A 15722-nucleotide genomic window follows, 5' to 3' on the forward strand; every position below is an offset into this window, starting at 1 on the left:
CCACAGCTTATTAATGGTTACATCAAAATAAGAGGACAACATGGAATGACAAAACATAACCAATGGGATTGACTTTTACTTCAGAGCTCCATTCAAGAGGGCCAATCAGGACACTAAATGCTGTGATTCCATCCACAGATTGTTTGTCTCAACACTACAATCAGCGCAGAGTAACATTCTTAGTCTGTTATGGATCAGTCAGACACTTCGGAGGAAGTTGGAGGGCGTTGTGTTTCAAAGGAAATGAAAATCCATTGTTTTTTGTAAGTAAAGGCACCCCTTTGATTCTGATGTCAGCGGCGGCCCATCTTATTCACGGTTTGTTTTTGCCTTATTAAAGATTCTTCATATCATTGCAATGAAAATGCACATTTGTCCAGATTTAGGACGTGTCAGATATTTCCTTCCAGCAGAGAAATGAATAAATACGATAAATAAACAAGAGTTCATGGAAGAGGAAATGCAGATACTTAAATAGCGGAAGAATGACTGTGCAGGGCAGGATGCTTCTTGTTCGTGAAAGTCTGGCAGCATCCTTGCACAACATGGCCTTCTTATCCAGCATCATCTGTTCATACTTCTCCCCACATCATAGGTAATGTCATGTTTCTCATCACAAAACACACCCTGCAATATCCTGCTGGGCTACAGCTTTTTCCCTCTTTCTCTCTCTTTTCAGGAACATGTGGAGGTGGTACAGTTGTGCTAGTTGACCTTATCCTGGAATATGTAAAGGTTATTGGTGGCCGCCACAGCGATGATGTTCTCATAAGGATGCCAGGCGGTGTGGAGAATTTTCTTGCTGAAGTCCAGGCTGTCCACACTGATTTCATCTTTGCGGCGCTTTCCGCCCACACACACCTTACGAGGTTTCAGGATTGCCCGAGGCTTGCTGTTCTCTCGGGACGCCTCTAGTGTCACATCACGCTTCGTATTTCGGTCGAACATTCGGAAGAAGTTGTTGTAGGAACCAGTCATTATCACGCTGGAAAGAGAACAAAATGAAAAATCAACAATATTTTTTACATTTATTTTAATTAGATCATTATTTTTCTTTTGAATACTGTAACTGTGCACTGATTTACCATTCACAATAAGACCAGTATGTGCATCAAAGTAAATATTTAATACAGCTGTGTAAAACACTGACCTGTCTGATCCATTCCAAACACATTCAAATTTGTCGAAGATGCAGTCATTCTCATACAGCGAGCAGAGCTTACTTCTTAGGTAATCATGTACCTGGTGGAGAAAACGATGACCATTTTTGTGCAAGTCTGACTTAATTTAGTAAACACCGGTTATGAAAAAAGGTTTTCTTTTTAGACAATGTGTGATTTTTAAAGACCCCATGATATTGTTGTCTTATTTTCCAGCCCATTGGTGGAAGAAGTCCCACTTTGTGCCTATCGGGTCGATAAATTAAGACACCGAAGTAGTACATTTAGAGAAACCAAAGATATCAGTGAAGCGTGATTTGCTACTTGCTATTTTATAATTTGAAGGAGATGACCTTCTCATTCTAAAAGGCATTTTATCGGGCAACATTTGTGTAGTGAAAGATGAGGCATCATACTTTTTTTCTGTTTTCCTGACTGTAAATATTAAATGTGTACGTATGTGTACTAAAAGTGTTTACTTGTCTTCTTTTAGGAGCACACTAGCATCTAGATTAACTCAAAGCTAATAGACTCAAAGCAAGTTTGACTTCATGGGGCCCTTAAAAATAGTCAATACTTTGTTAAATGCAATGCAATGAAATGCCTTACCTGATAGGTTTCCAGTGGTTTGCTCTCCATGTTCAGATCCCAGACCTTTACAGTCAGGTAGTCACGTGTCATCAGGTACCGCCCACTGTGGCTAAATTTAACGTCCGAGATGGAGGAGATGATTTCGGAGAAAAAGGAACGATTGCTTGGGTCTTCTGGCTCCTCAAAAACTAGATGAGAATAATTGAGAAATAAAATAAAGAAACCCTTTAAAACGAGGATAAAAACATGTCCTGTCCACACTGAATATCCCATCTCGCTCAGAAATATGTCACATTAAAGAAGCACAATAGATTGCGAGTGCTGTTTCATGTTGACTTTAATAACAAGCGAAAGTTTTTTCTGAATCAGTTTCACCAATTTGCTGCATAGCACATCATAAATCTGCCCGGCTCGCCAGGGAAATAATACACCTGTCAGAGAAGAGAAACAGATTTTTATCATCTACTATCGATTATCCCCTCACTGTTTTGTTGACTTAGTTGTGGATTATCCTGTGATGTGTCGGCAGGCGGATGAAAAAACATGGGCAGTGGGGGGGGAAACAGATCAATGCTTGCGGGGATATTTGGGCACTGGTGGACTGCAGGTGTTTGTCATGAGTGTGCCTCGTCACATTGTGAGCCTGTCCACCTGCAGTCTTGCTGGGTTTCATTCAGAGGGGGCTAATGAGTCCTCTGGGGAGTGATATGAGGGGATACGACCCTCCGCCCAGACTCGGAGCCCTGCTGGGCTTGGTTAGCATCCCCCGCCTGCCACCGCAGATTGATTTTTAAGAATATTCTCTGGGATGTCTGGAAGATTTATTAGTGTGGATGGAAGGAGCAGCTCACACTATGCGATAGAGAAGACATTGAGGAGGTCTTTCCTGAGGCAAACTGGCAGATCTGCCTGCTGTGAGATCATGTACCAGGGAAAAAATTGACAGATGTGTGTATAATTTAGGTCAGTGTGGTTCTGGAGATACAAACCAAGGCAGCTAAAACTCAAGCCCTCACAGTTGTTACCCCCTCCAGCAAATCGGGCCTTTTAAAATTCAGCAGCAGTATGTAAATGTCTATTCAACAGGATGCGAACGCATGGACCAGTAAGCACGTCGATAAAACTAAGGAAATGACCGAATTCTTTGAGCGGTGAGAAAACTATAGGCATTGCTATCTCTCCTTGAGCATTGATTTTTATGCCTAGCTTAAATGTCAATGCATTCAATCTGATCATCAAATGCACATGGATGTTTCCCACCTTAAACTGGAGACCCGAGCCTTAAGAAATGGAAATCTGTCAATTTGTGGTTATCAATTCAGCCATGTGCAGCCAAAGGGGATGCCACTGTATACCATCAGTATAGGTTCATCAGTCTGCATTGTGTCCAATCCCCAAATGAAATTAGCCAGTTAAGCTCAAGGAGACGCAATCATATTAAAAATTAGCATAATCCTCACCTCCAACGCCCTCGCCCTAGGTGGAAGAGAGGCTAATCCCTGTCATGGCGTATGTACTGGCTGTGCTCTCTAGAGACAACAGTGTTTCTAGAGCTGTACTGCCCCATGCATATGTAATATTACAATAAATGTTGGTAGAATGTAGTAAGCACGCATTTAAACTGGGACAAAAATGTCTGCAACATGTTAAGGACCTCAGAGAAGCTTTAGTAGTGGTGTTTGCTGTTACCTACCTATTGGGGGTTTGTTCAAATCCCTAATCCTAAGTATTAAATGTCGGTGCATAACTCATTCCGCACCATTTGTGCAAGAGACATGAATGGTATTTTAAATCCTACAGTATGGCGATTAGATGTGTGCTGCCGCTTCTCTAAGCAATCAGCCCTTGTTTCTTTTAGCTGCATTTTTTTTTATCTCAATTGTCTGCAAAGTCTGAGATTTCAATATGAACTCGAACATTTCTCATCAAATTCCATAATGAAAATTACCTGAGCTAAGCTATTCACAATCATTTTATAAGTGTACACTACCGTTCAAAAGTTTGGGGTTGGTAAGATTTTTTTAAGTGTTTTTGAAGGAAGTCTCTTATGCTCACCAAGGCTGCATGTATTTGATCATAAACACAGTGATATTGTGAAATGTTAAAACAATAGAATAACTCTTTTTCTATTTGTATATATTTTATAATGTAATTTAACTTCCATTTTATTACAGATATTTTGCGCCAAGGAACACACGGGATGGACTCGCAAAATTTTGTGCATAAGTTAAATTCCCAACTTTAGATGGAAACATAGGTAGTGTCACATGATCCTTCAGAAATCATAACAAAATGCTAATTGGTCCTCAAGAAACATTTCTTATCAATGTTGGAAACAGTTGTGCTGCTTAATATTTCCCCCCCCCCCCCGAAGAACAGCATTTATTCAAAATATAAATCTTTTGTAACACTGTAAATGTCTTTGCTGTCACTTTTGATAAATTTAATGCATCCTTGCTGAATAAAATGATTAATTTCTTTAAAAAAATTGAACGATAGTGTATTTCAACAAGTGTCTCATTAATGTCTTTTTTTTCCTTTAGGGTTGCACTGACTCACATTTCGAGTGGTTGTCACAGAGCGCTGATGCCCTCATGTCACACAGACGTATGGAGCCTTTACTGCTACTGTAGACGAAGGTGTTGCACTGGTGTGGGTGAAACTCTGCTGCCGTTATCACCTCCGTCAACTCCTCCATGTTTGCTGGCTTAATGTCTACAATGTCTGAAAAAGCAGCTCAGGAAAACTTGCAGGTCTAGTAGTAGCAGCACAATGAATCATAAATAATAGTCATAATGGGAAACCAGCAAATAGGAGAAAAGACCAATTTAGGTTGACAACTAAATGGTTTACAATTGTGCTGGGCCTAGTCCTGAAGGTAAACTTTCTTTTTCAAAAACATGTTTCTGTCAGATTTAATGACCTACAAAGGATACTGAAGCTTCTGTTTGTGATCTCCAGGTTCCACAGGTTGATCCTTAAGTCATCGGTGGACATGAAGGTCTCGTAGTCACTGTTGACAGAGATGGAGTTGATGTGGTACGTGTGTGCATTGGAAAACACTCTCCGAGGCATGGCCTCAACCATGAGGTCCATGGGCTGCAGTACTGGCACCTGAAGTAATGAAAAGACAGAAAAAAAAAGTCAGAATCTGCTGTAACAATTACAACAGCCACTTTTTTCAAAGATTGTTGGTCATATGACCACTAGTTGGTTTATCTTCTTGCATTTCATCAGCAAGAACTGGGACATAAATAATAAACCACAACTCTATTTGAAGAACGCTGAATTGAACAGCAGGTCAGAACAGGGAGACAGTTAAGCTTATTTTAATATTCTCTTTTAAAAGACCCAATGAACCCAAGTTTTATGGATGTTTGCATTAGCTTTGAGGTAGCGAACTAAGCGGCTGCTTGGGGCCCCTTGGCCACCAGGGGGCCCCCCCAATCGAGCCGAAAAATCGAAAAACATTTCTTTAGATAACTTAAACAAGTGACATAAATTAATGAATTAATATGAATGAATGAATTATTAAAGACAAGAAAATTCTGATTTCATGATCAATATACCTCCCTACAACTGCTGCTGTGTCTGCCAGCGTTTAAGTCATGCGCATAATCTAGACACCTCGCGCGTGCATAGACAATTCGTGCGCAACTGCGCATAGTCGCGGACTCGCGGTAATGTTAAGCCATGTCACAAAAAAGGTGCCGAAAAAAGAACGAAGAAAATGACACAGGAGGAGAAAAAAGAGCAAGATAAAAGTATGTTTGCATGATTACTTACGGTATGTTTTGTGCAGCAATTGAACCATTCCTATCTACGGCAAGCCCAGAGGGGAAAAATACATTGCATACACACATACAACGAGCGCCAGTACATCATTACTGGTATTATAGTAACAGACTTTGTTGGATTCTGTCATGTACAATCTAACAAAGTCCGTTACAATAATAATAATAATAATAAACATTTTGTGGACAGTTACACTGTATTGAGACAGTTGAGAAATAATAATATTTTTACAGTTTTCAACAATAATTGTCATTGTTGAACCCTTGCTCTTATTATGTTTTTGATTTCTCAGTTGTCATTATTTGAGCAAATAATTTATTTAATATGTTTTGAGACAGTTTGTATTAAGACGTTTCAAAGAGTTAGTAAAAGAGTAAAGTAAAAGTTAAAAAAAATATTTAAGTAGGCTATCTATTTTTTAAGTATTTATTTTGTATTTATACATAACCTCAATGTATTAATTTATAATGTATCATTATTGCGTGATATTTGTGTCAATAATCGTCAAGCACAGGTGACTCCGCGTAGTGGGAGGGGCCCCCAAATCAAATTCTGCTTAGGGCCCCCAAAAGGCTCGGGCCAGCTCTGATAGGCACCAAATAGGCACTGATTGTCACATCTTGCACTATACAAAATATGTGTTCTCTCTTGAAAGAGAATGTCCTACTTCCCTTACATAATAAATTAATTTGGCTACCATTTACTTCCTTTCCCAAACATCAGTTGCAAAGAAAGTGACTTTATTTTATTAATTTTAAACGTGTCATTGCTTTCATCCACAGTACAAGCCGTCAAGTATGATATTCGGGTCTGAAATGCAAACCAAAGGCTTAACAGAGGAATGGAATCTTAACTCCTCAAATCATTTCATGGGGGGTTTAATAATTGCTATAACTAATTAAAAATGCATGATTAACCTTTTTTAGAGTTCTATTTTGCTCTCGCATCTAAGTGGGGCTAATGACCATTATGATGGTGCTCAATGTGTGTTTGGCATTTGTGAGCTGGAACCATCCGGCGGGACACATTTATAAGAGTCCACTGTATTGCACTTCCCGCTGTTAGCGGGTGCCCAGAACAGCACCAGCGCTCCACCCGCAGGTCCTAATTGCAGTATGCAGATGTGAGCTGTTTAACTGACGCTGATGTTAGAGGCAGCAACTGTCATCCCAAAAGAGAGTCACTCATTACCACATCACAGAAGCACCTCTGCCTTAAGTGAGACGCATTCAAATCAGTCCTTAGCTCTGAAATTACCCTTCAGTTTTTTGAACCACTATTATAATGTTGCATTCAAATGCAGAGCTAAATGATTCTGTGGTAGCTTTAAGAGAGGAATATGTACATCAGGATGGTTTGATTTAGCGGTGCACGCCTAAGTGCATAAATTAGCATTTGATGCGCTGTTTGTTTGACACGCTGACAGATTTATGTGTCATTCTTTTATTAGTCTCAGCATAGCATGGCACATCCATGGACCACCCACAGTTTATTCGCTGACCATCTGATGCATATTTTCATCAGTAAGGGTTCAATGTCTTAGGAAGAACTAGTCAATGGATTTGCCAGGTTATCATCAACTCTTTGAAAGAGGAGGCACTTAAATCAGATGAGCAGAACCATTGTGCCAGACAACAACACTTTGATTTTGTGATTCTAGAAGTTGTTCTTTGGTAGTTATTGAGTGGAAAAAAAGAAACATACATTTTCATCTTAGCGATATAATTCGATTAGATTGTTTAAATATAACAGTTTAAATAATTTTAAGCAATGGGAGTTTGCTAAATGGTTGAGAACCACCGCTTTATAACAACATTAACTGTCAGTTAGATGATAGTGGGTGATTTTTAGCCAGAATAAGCGGGAATCATGCCATTAGTCATAAGCCTTGCGCTATAGGAATTTGTCCTTTTCTTTATGTATAAAATAACTGGGAATCTAAGGAGATCCCTCGGTATCTAATGTCTCCTGAGAGAAAATAACTTCCTGTGCCAAATCAGCCAGTAGTTCAAAGAGCAAACGGATCACGCAGGAGAAAAGGAGAGAGTGAAAGACCATGGTAAAGATAATAAAACATGCTTATTATCTACCGCTAAGACAGGCGGGGGGGGGGGGGGTTGGGGGGATTGGCCAACACCTAGCTTTCCGTTTTTATGGCACAGACAGACAGCATTAGTAGGTCAAATAGCACAAGAATCCATTTTGATTTGCTGTATTGTTATAAAAGGTCAGCTAACCGCTGGCTTTAAATGGCACGGCGGTCACACCGTGCATCACGTCACCTCATGGATTGTAGAAACCCGTCCACTGCGAACCTTAGGGGTAAAATCGCATACTGAGACAAGAGTAAGATCACAGCGCTGGCAATGGTGACTGCCAGAACACATGACATGTGTGTCTCATCCTTCCCCTCCTCCCTCACTACCGGAGCTCCATGATAAATCCGTCTCCGCATCTCCACCGCACATACATTTCACGGTCCAAATGGGATTGCCGCCCGCTCCATGCCATCACCCCGGTGTCAGGCTAATCTTCTGCCCGGACAGACAATGGTGGAGGAGTGGAGTGCTTTAATCCATTAGGCCATGGAGCAGAAAACAGACACCGCACCAAACATTAATGGGCACTCGGAGTCGCGCCCTCTTTGTATCTGTATTCAATTTGGAGGGATGAGTGGAGAACGAGTGAGAAGGAGAGCAGAGGGAGGAATGATTGTGAGCCCCTTCACTGCACATTATCATCTCTCTTTGTCCTTGCTGTTTGATTATGAATGAATTTGGTCGCTGACAGCTCATCGTTTGTCAGCTTCATGTGAGAATTTGAGCGAACAGCAGCAACTCCTCAAAGCGTTAATGAGAACATGCACCAGAAGATTTATAATAAACCTCTGACTTCTTGGTTGAGGATTCAGTGGAAGATGAAATGTAACTGTTCAGCTATGTGCCATTCCGGCTTAAAAACAAGATTCTACACAAGCTAGCTGCAGATTTCATCATACATTACTGTCAGCTAAACTGCTGAAATACTTAGACACGGATTGTAGGAGTGCATCTTAAGAAACCTTTGAAGAACATGTCATGTTCAAGAGTCATGTTAAATTTTTTAATCAAAAGAAATAAATAAGAAAATATATCATGCTTAAAGACCCACTCCGATGAAAATAATGTTTTTCTAGGTGTTAACATGTTCTTGTGGCATTTTTCTGATGTTAGAGGACATACCTTGAGAAAAATAAGCTCAAAGTTGTATTTCTGAGTATTTCTACATTCAAATGGCTGTGAATCAGTAGCAGACGCTAAAATGCCGGCTAAAATAGACTGGAGTTGTGACGTAGTAACTCCAATGGGCGTCTCCACACGCGACGTCTTGGAGTGAAATAATGATCGGTGATCGGTGATAACTTTGATTAACTTCGGATAATAATAATTAACGTGTATATAATACTGTTGCCCCACCGGTATTGGGGGTGTAAGCTAGCGGGAGAGACAGAGCTCTCAGCAACGGGCAGGGGGAGGGGCGTCTCCGTGCCAACGGCTCCGCCCACAACGCAGAGGCGAATTGCTAATGAGCTACTGCCGCTCTGCTGAAGCGAAGTCCCAGAAAACGGCACAGGTTTTGTGATTTTGGCTAAAAATGACATAATCATAATTTAAAGACCACTGGGAATGTTTAAAAATAGCTCAAAATATGATCGGAGTGGGATTTTAAAGAAAATGAAGCCTATTTTGAAGACCATTAATATTTTCTGTATTGTGACGTCATTTTCATGACAATTAAGGACATTCTGATTACTGTAATGGATGAAATTTAAATAAATTATGAAAATAATTTCACTTAAATAGGCTTCATGTTTTTTAGGTAAAATATATTTTCTTTATTTTCTTTTTATACATTTTTGTCAGAATCATCCTTAGGTGTTCTGACATATCTAATAAACAAATATAACACATTTTGAGTATCCATATTAAACAAATGCGCTTGTCTTTATTGTGAATTTGCAGGTGGTGTCCCGTAATTTACAAGCATGCTGACCCGTAATGAGGTGATGGTGGACGGGTCTCTGATTCTTCCATCTTCATCCTTTAGGTTATATCCCTCCGGTCTCTTATCCCTCTCACTGATCTTCCACAGTTTCACAGTTTTATCTGAAAATAAACAGTTACACACAGCTTCAATATACCACTTGGAGGGAGCAAGACATGATAAAAGGAGGAGAAATAGAAGAGAGAGAGAAGAAAATAAAAAGGTGGGCAGTGAGAAATTTAACAGTCTGTGGGACACAATCTGGCACATGGCTGGAAAATATCCAGCACCAACTGAGTATATAAACCGTAGCCATACCATCTGAACATGGGGAGATGTATGATGTCATTGGAAGACTTTACTGCTCCTTACTGTTCTGTTCCAACAATCTTTTGTTGAAATGCCAGCAGCTATTATAATCAAATATTGATGTTTGGACTTCACTGACTTTCAAATATCTTCTTTTGTGTTCCACACAAGAGTCAGTCATACAGGTTTGGAACAATGTGAGGATGAGTCAACGATAGCAGACGTTTATTTTTGGGGGAACTATCCCTGTCACAGCACTATTTTTTGCACTGAGATCTCAAACGTCACTCACCATTGGTGGAGAGCAGGAAGTAGGCAGCGTTCTGCTGAGGCAGCCAGCGTATCTTATTGATCTTCTCCTCGATCTCTAAACTCTTCAGGTAGTCAAACTCCGGCTCGTGACTCTGAAACGTGCTGTAAACATTATACTCCCCACGTCTGTGAGGCTGGTTCTTGCTCTGTGGGCGAGAAGAGAGAGAGATTTCATCTATCTAGGTTGTTTGTTCAGTTGCAAAGACCAACATAGCTCATTACTATCATTTGTTTTGTTACTATCATTTGTTTTGTTATGCTCATATAGGTATTTGTGGCGAGCAGCAGGACGAGGCCGGTGGAGTGATTGATAGTGAGCGACACCAACGCGACGCACTGGTCTCGTATCTCAGTACTCTGCAGAATGACTAAATTCTGAACAGAAAACATAATCTAATTAGCTGAAAATATTTAATAAATGAACTTGGAAGAGACACAGGATGTGTGGAACTTTGTTAATAATGAGCATTGAGATTAATGGAAATCTACAGGGCTTTCTGCCTGTGAATATCATATAATGTGCTGCTGATTCTGTTAACGGTTAATTGCAGGTTTCTTGGTCACAGTTGGACTATTACATTTAATGCATTCGCGATCAATGACAGCATGGAAATAAGGAAGTTTTTACGTTGGGAACCATCAAAATCAATAATTGTGAAAACCACTCATGCAGTTAAATTAAAGTAAACAGAGAACAGTCCCTCTCTAGAGGAGGTTATAAGAATTTGTGTGTGTGTGTGTGTGTGTGTACTAGCGTTTTGGGCATGTTCGTATGTGTCTGGATTTGCTGACAGCATGCCATCTATTCTACAGGCAGAATAAACTGAATTGAAAAGAAAAGCCCTCCTTCAGCATTGAGGAGTATAGTGACAGTAGTTTATAGTGACTGTTTTCCAATAACAAGCTACTTTTTCCAATGAGTAGCAGTGTACCTCGACCAAACATTAATTTGCTCTTTTAATGTCTCATTGTATTGTGTACACAGCTTTACCGTTGCACTGTCCTAAACGACCAACCCTCTCAGTGAATCTTGTTCATTTGGACAGTTTATATTTCAATGAATAAATAAAAGTGTCACTGATTTGGTATTTTAGGCCTTTTAGAGCTAAATGTTTACAATGAATACAGGACACTTTTTGAGAACTTGTCATTGATGTTGTTTTTAAAATGTGAATCAAATAGCTAAATCAATAACCTCCCATACTATAGGATGAATTTAATGCTGATTTTTAGTAATAGAAAAATATGCACATACAGTATAGATATAAGTGTACCTGTATTTAACCTTAGTTAAATGAATCTGGTATATACTGCTGTATGTTTTTAACTGAATTGTGTCATTTGTGTTTGTATTTTTGTCTAGTTGTGTATATAGCAGTATTTAGTGTAAATGTATCTGTTAAAGTTTGATGCTGTCATCCTAATTGAATTGTTTTTGTCCTAAAAATACAACTCTGATTAAATTAAATATAATTGTATAATTATTTATATACAAATATATAGTTCTCTTGTTTCCAAACAGGTTTGGTTATGACTTACAATATGTGGAGAGGAAAAAAAACTTCTTTTTTGTTCCACAGTAGAAATAAAGTCATACAGGTTTGGAACGACAAGAGTACATGGTGACGAAATTTTCATTTTGGGTGACCTATCCCTTTAAGTTGCTTCAGTGTACTTAGTTACTTATTGTTAGTAGCCTGTAGTGTATCAACCCTCTAAAGAAGCTTCCCAAAAACTGTTTGCTGTTTAATGAATAAACACGTGACGAAAGCTTCACGTCTGAGCATGTGCACCTGAGGTTTATCGAGACCTCACCTGTGTTACCATTGTGCGTCTATTGAAACCTTGTTCAAAGCCACAGGAAGTTGTGTTACAGGGTGCGACCTTGTGGTTTTTGCTCACACAGTAAGAGAAGTACAGATTAGATTGACCTGCTGAGTGCCATCCTTTTTTTTTTTACAGGAATGAATGCATGATGTGAAAGATTTCATGGTTTCGTCTTACCTCTTGCTCCCTTTGGAAAACCACAACTCTTCCTCCCTTGTCTCCCGTGGCCAAGAGCTCTCCAGTAGAGTTGAACTCCACAGTAGAGATGATGTCAGCTGCAACACAACACAAGAGAGCCTTTATGTATACAATACTTGCCACTCTTTATGAGGTATAATGTACAGTGACCTGGTCATTATCATAAAGTAAACCACAATGATTGATCTTCTATGTCACTTAAGGGGTTTATTTGGTGATTAATGACGGGCTCTCTGTACATTAAACCACTTATTACACAGCTACATATTGATTTGAGAGTAAACTATTTTATTATGCAAGAAGAAAGAGACCATGGAGTAATATAAAACATCTGGGAAATTGGTTAATTATACAGCTTAGTTTTCCAAAACATATTTAACCACTCCAGTGGCTGCGAACAACAAGCGTAATATGCAAGTGTATTCACTTTTGACGTGTTGCAATTGGTCACAAAGATCAACTTTAAAAAAAAATTTTTTGAAGAAATTAAAAACGAATGACATGTTTGGCATCATTGTCATCGGACCTTGTGTGCACGTCTTGAAACGCCATATGAATGCAACAACATGGATTGTAAAAAGTGCTGTACAACTAAAATTGACTTCTGGACTTGAAAGTCAATGAGATTTGAGAACTGCATACGTGGAAAAAAAAAGAAAGTCACACAGGTCTGGAAAGACATGAAGGTGAGTAAATATTTTTTTGGGTGAACTTTTCCATTAAAATAATGCAGGTTGCCAGAAGAATATCAATTCATAGTAGAGTTATTCTTAGGTCTACTATTCTTATAAAAAGATGGTGTTAGGAATATATATGAAATATATTCAGAAATCCGGGCTATTGTGTTCTGCAATACCAGAATACAATAAATGATAAGCTTTTATTATTGTCGATTTTATTAATCACAGCAGAATTAAGAGCTACAGTGGTTAGAAATGCATTAGTTTGTCAAACAACATTGTGATTTGTCGAAAAACAGCAATAAGTCCTCCATCTAAATTCGCATATGTTAAATCCACATGTGTTAAATCTGCATATTATGTTAAATGCCTGCCTCTCTTAATAATGTTAAGCTGTCGATACCGACTGGAAGAAATGCGTTTTGTTCTAGTGGCACACATTTGTGAGAAAAAGGTTAAAAGAGACTTAGGAAAAGTTCTGAATTTTTTGTGCATGCAAATACATAAAATAATCCCCAAAAATCATGTTTAGCAGAAGATTAAATACTTATGGAATCCCTGCATCAGACCAAAGGGCTGAAAAAAACATTGCGTGCACTTGAACAGATAAAGAGAGCAAAAGCTCCGAAATCTCCACCCTCCACAGAGAGCCTACGCTCCCCTCCTCCGACTATCCTTCCTTCCATTCATTATCATCTGACACAGAAATACACAACATCCTTCACGTTCAACACTAAATCCACGGGATTCACCGCCGAGGACAGAAACTGCCTCATAATTTACATACGACAGGATTACCTCGAGACATCTAATAAATCAGTTTCTAGAAAGATTGATTTTAATGCTGGTACACAGAGAAAAGATAAGCAAGTCTTTCATCTTTTCTAGGCATACAATACAAAACGAGCAATTTAGTGATGGATTGTTATTTTCAACCAAAAGTTTCTGAACCTCTGAATCTTAGGTTACTATTCACATCTGTAGGAGGGTTTCCATACCTTTCAGAAATCTTCTTTTATCTTCCTCTAAAAGATGCATTTGTTTGAAGGGTGATTAGCTAAAAACAGTAGATTGCGTGATTATTCTGTGTCGGTCTGCAAACAGACATTGCTTTGGTAGATGTTGCGTCTTTAGTGGCATCCGTTAATGAAATACGAAGGGGTCTTGATGTAACAAGTAGGAAAGAGTGCTTCAAATTTATTTTTTTGTTTGAGAACCCACACACTGAATTTATTGCTTGCTGAATTGAAAACGGGAGGAAGTGGTTGCCATGGAGACCCCTTCCATTACTGTTGTGCCACATTTGACTGGAAGACTTTGCTGTGTGTGTTAAACAGCCTGAATGCGTGGCTTACAGCGTCGGATGCCGGTCAATGGCACGGTGGGGGAGAGACTGAGAAAATTAAGTTATTTTTGAACATCATGGCTGCTGAATGCTGAAATACTGCTGAAACCGTCCTGAAGTATTGTACAAATAGCTGCAGAACAGTGTGATTTATTCACAATGGCACATTCTTTCTATGTTTTCTATAATGTATATTTAGGTTTATTTTGTCTATTTATATTTCATTTTAATCAGTATATTGTATTATATGGATGGATACCCTGGTGAAAAATAAATATGCCAAAATGTATTTTAAAATGTCTAAGTATACTACAAATACATGTACATATTTATGTACTTAATATACCCTCCGATTGTACTTTTGGTATACTAAATTGATATACCTAAAAGTCTGCTAAATTGGAACAACTAATTTTGTTCTTAATGCACTTTAGTTATCCAGAAATATGCGGACAGACAGAGGGAGGGAGGGATGGATGGATGGATGGATAGATAGAAGGATGGATAGATTGATTATTATTATAAAATGTATTGGACAGTCTAATGTTGCATTGTTAATCAATAACTGCATGAATATGTTTTCTCTTCAGTTTTAGTACGCTTTACAGTGGCGTCATATGGGAAGGGCGTCAGGAAAATCTTGCTGTCCTAAATGACGATGATGAAGGACTCCGAATGGGAGGATTCGGACATGGTGAGACTGTTATTTCTCAGGCACGTTACTAAATGAATGATGCATTAAAAAGTCTAATAGTCGGCATAAAGATATGTCATTCCCTTGCGAAATTAAAGCAGATATTCAACGTCTAAGCCCATTGATCTGGATGCTGCATTTCTTATCTTTGTTTGCACAGAGAGAGACTGTGAAACCCCCTACTTCTTGAGGGAGGGCGAGTTGAAGTCATTACAGTCAGAATAAATTGTATTCATTTACTAATTATCTTGCTGTTCTTTGTTTCTCAACAGTGAGCGGCAATAGAAAAGACTCAACAAAGCGCCCTGAAAAGAGTTGGATGTTGCATAAGGTAATAACAGAAGTAGCTCTGGGATACAGCAACATTTGATCAATCGTTGAGGAGCACCTGACCGTACACTCTTTGCTTGGCAATAACACAGGCCTTTCTCATTATAAACACATTAGCACACTGCAGTCTGAGACAGGGAGAAAACTGATGACAATGTTTTAATGAGTTTGCTCAATTACAGACATGTTATTTCTCATCTTACTCTCAAGGATAAATGAGACAGCAGAGAAGGAAAGCCAAATAGAGGAACACTATTTGGGGGGGGGGGGGTGTTGACTTAGAAAGAGAGAGTGATTTCATAAAAGCTATTTCAAGGTCCTGTGGTCCAGCATTCCCATGCGTGTGTGACTGTTTGACAAGAAATATCCAGCTAAAGAGTATTTCACAAATTGATATCCGTTTAACTTGATTCAGTGACTCTGAAGAACACTAGGGATGTGGATGAATATTACAAAAA

At 39.0% G+C, this 15722-nt stretch overlaps 1 protein-coding gene across 3 annotated transcripts in view; it reads right to left on the minus strand.

Annotated features, from left to right (window-relative positions):
• Positions 1–294: 294 nt before the first annotated feature.
• Positions 295–15722, minus strand: part of ppp2r2ba (protein phosphatase 2, regulatory subunit B, beta a) — a 60964-nt gene continuing 45536 nt past the window's right edge. For all 3 annotated transcript variants that reach the window (XM_056237625.1, XM_056237624.1, XM_056237626.1), the window contains 8 exons: positions 12195–12292; positions 10171–10336; positions 9579–9691; positions 4688–4865; positions 4311–4475; positions 1770–1939; positions 1151–1242; positions 295–985 (listed from right to left, as the gene is read on the minus strand). In XM_056237625.1, the coding sequence (XP_056093600.1) occupies positions 706–985; positions 1151–1242; positions 1770–1939; positions 4311–4475; positions 4688–4865; positions 9579–9691; positions 10171–10336; positions 12195–12292 (1262 nt within the window). In that variant the 3' untranslated portion in view covers positions 295–705. The remainder of the gene's footprint in view (positions 986–1150; positions 1243–1769; positions 1940–4310; positions 4476–4687; positions 4866–9578; positions 9692–10170; positions 10337–12194; positions 12293–15722) is intronic.

The sequence above is a fragment of the Rhinichthys klamathensis genome, unplaced genomic scaffold (genome assembly GCF_029890125.1).
Source record: "Rhinichthys klamathensis goyatoka isolate OS25496 unplaced genomic scaffold, OSU_Roscu_1.1 h1tg000491l_1, whole genome shotgun sequence".
Lineage (NCBI taxonomy): Eukaryota > Metazoa > Chordata > Actinopteri > Cypriniformes > Leuciscidae > Rhinichthys > Rhinichthys klamathensis.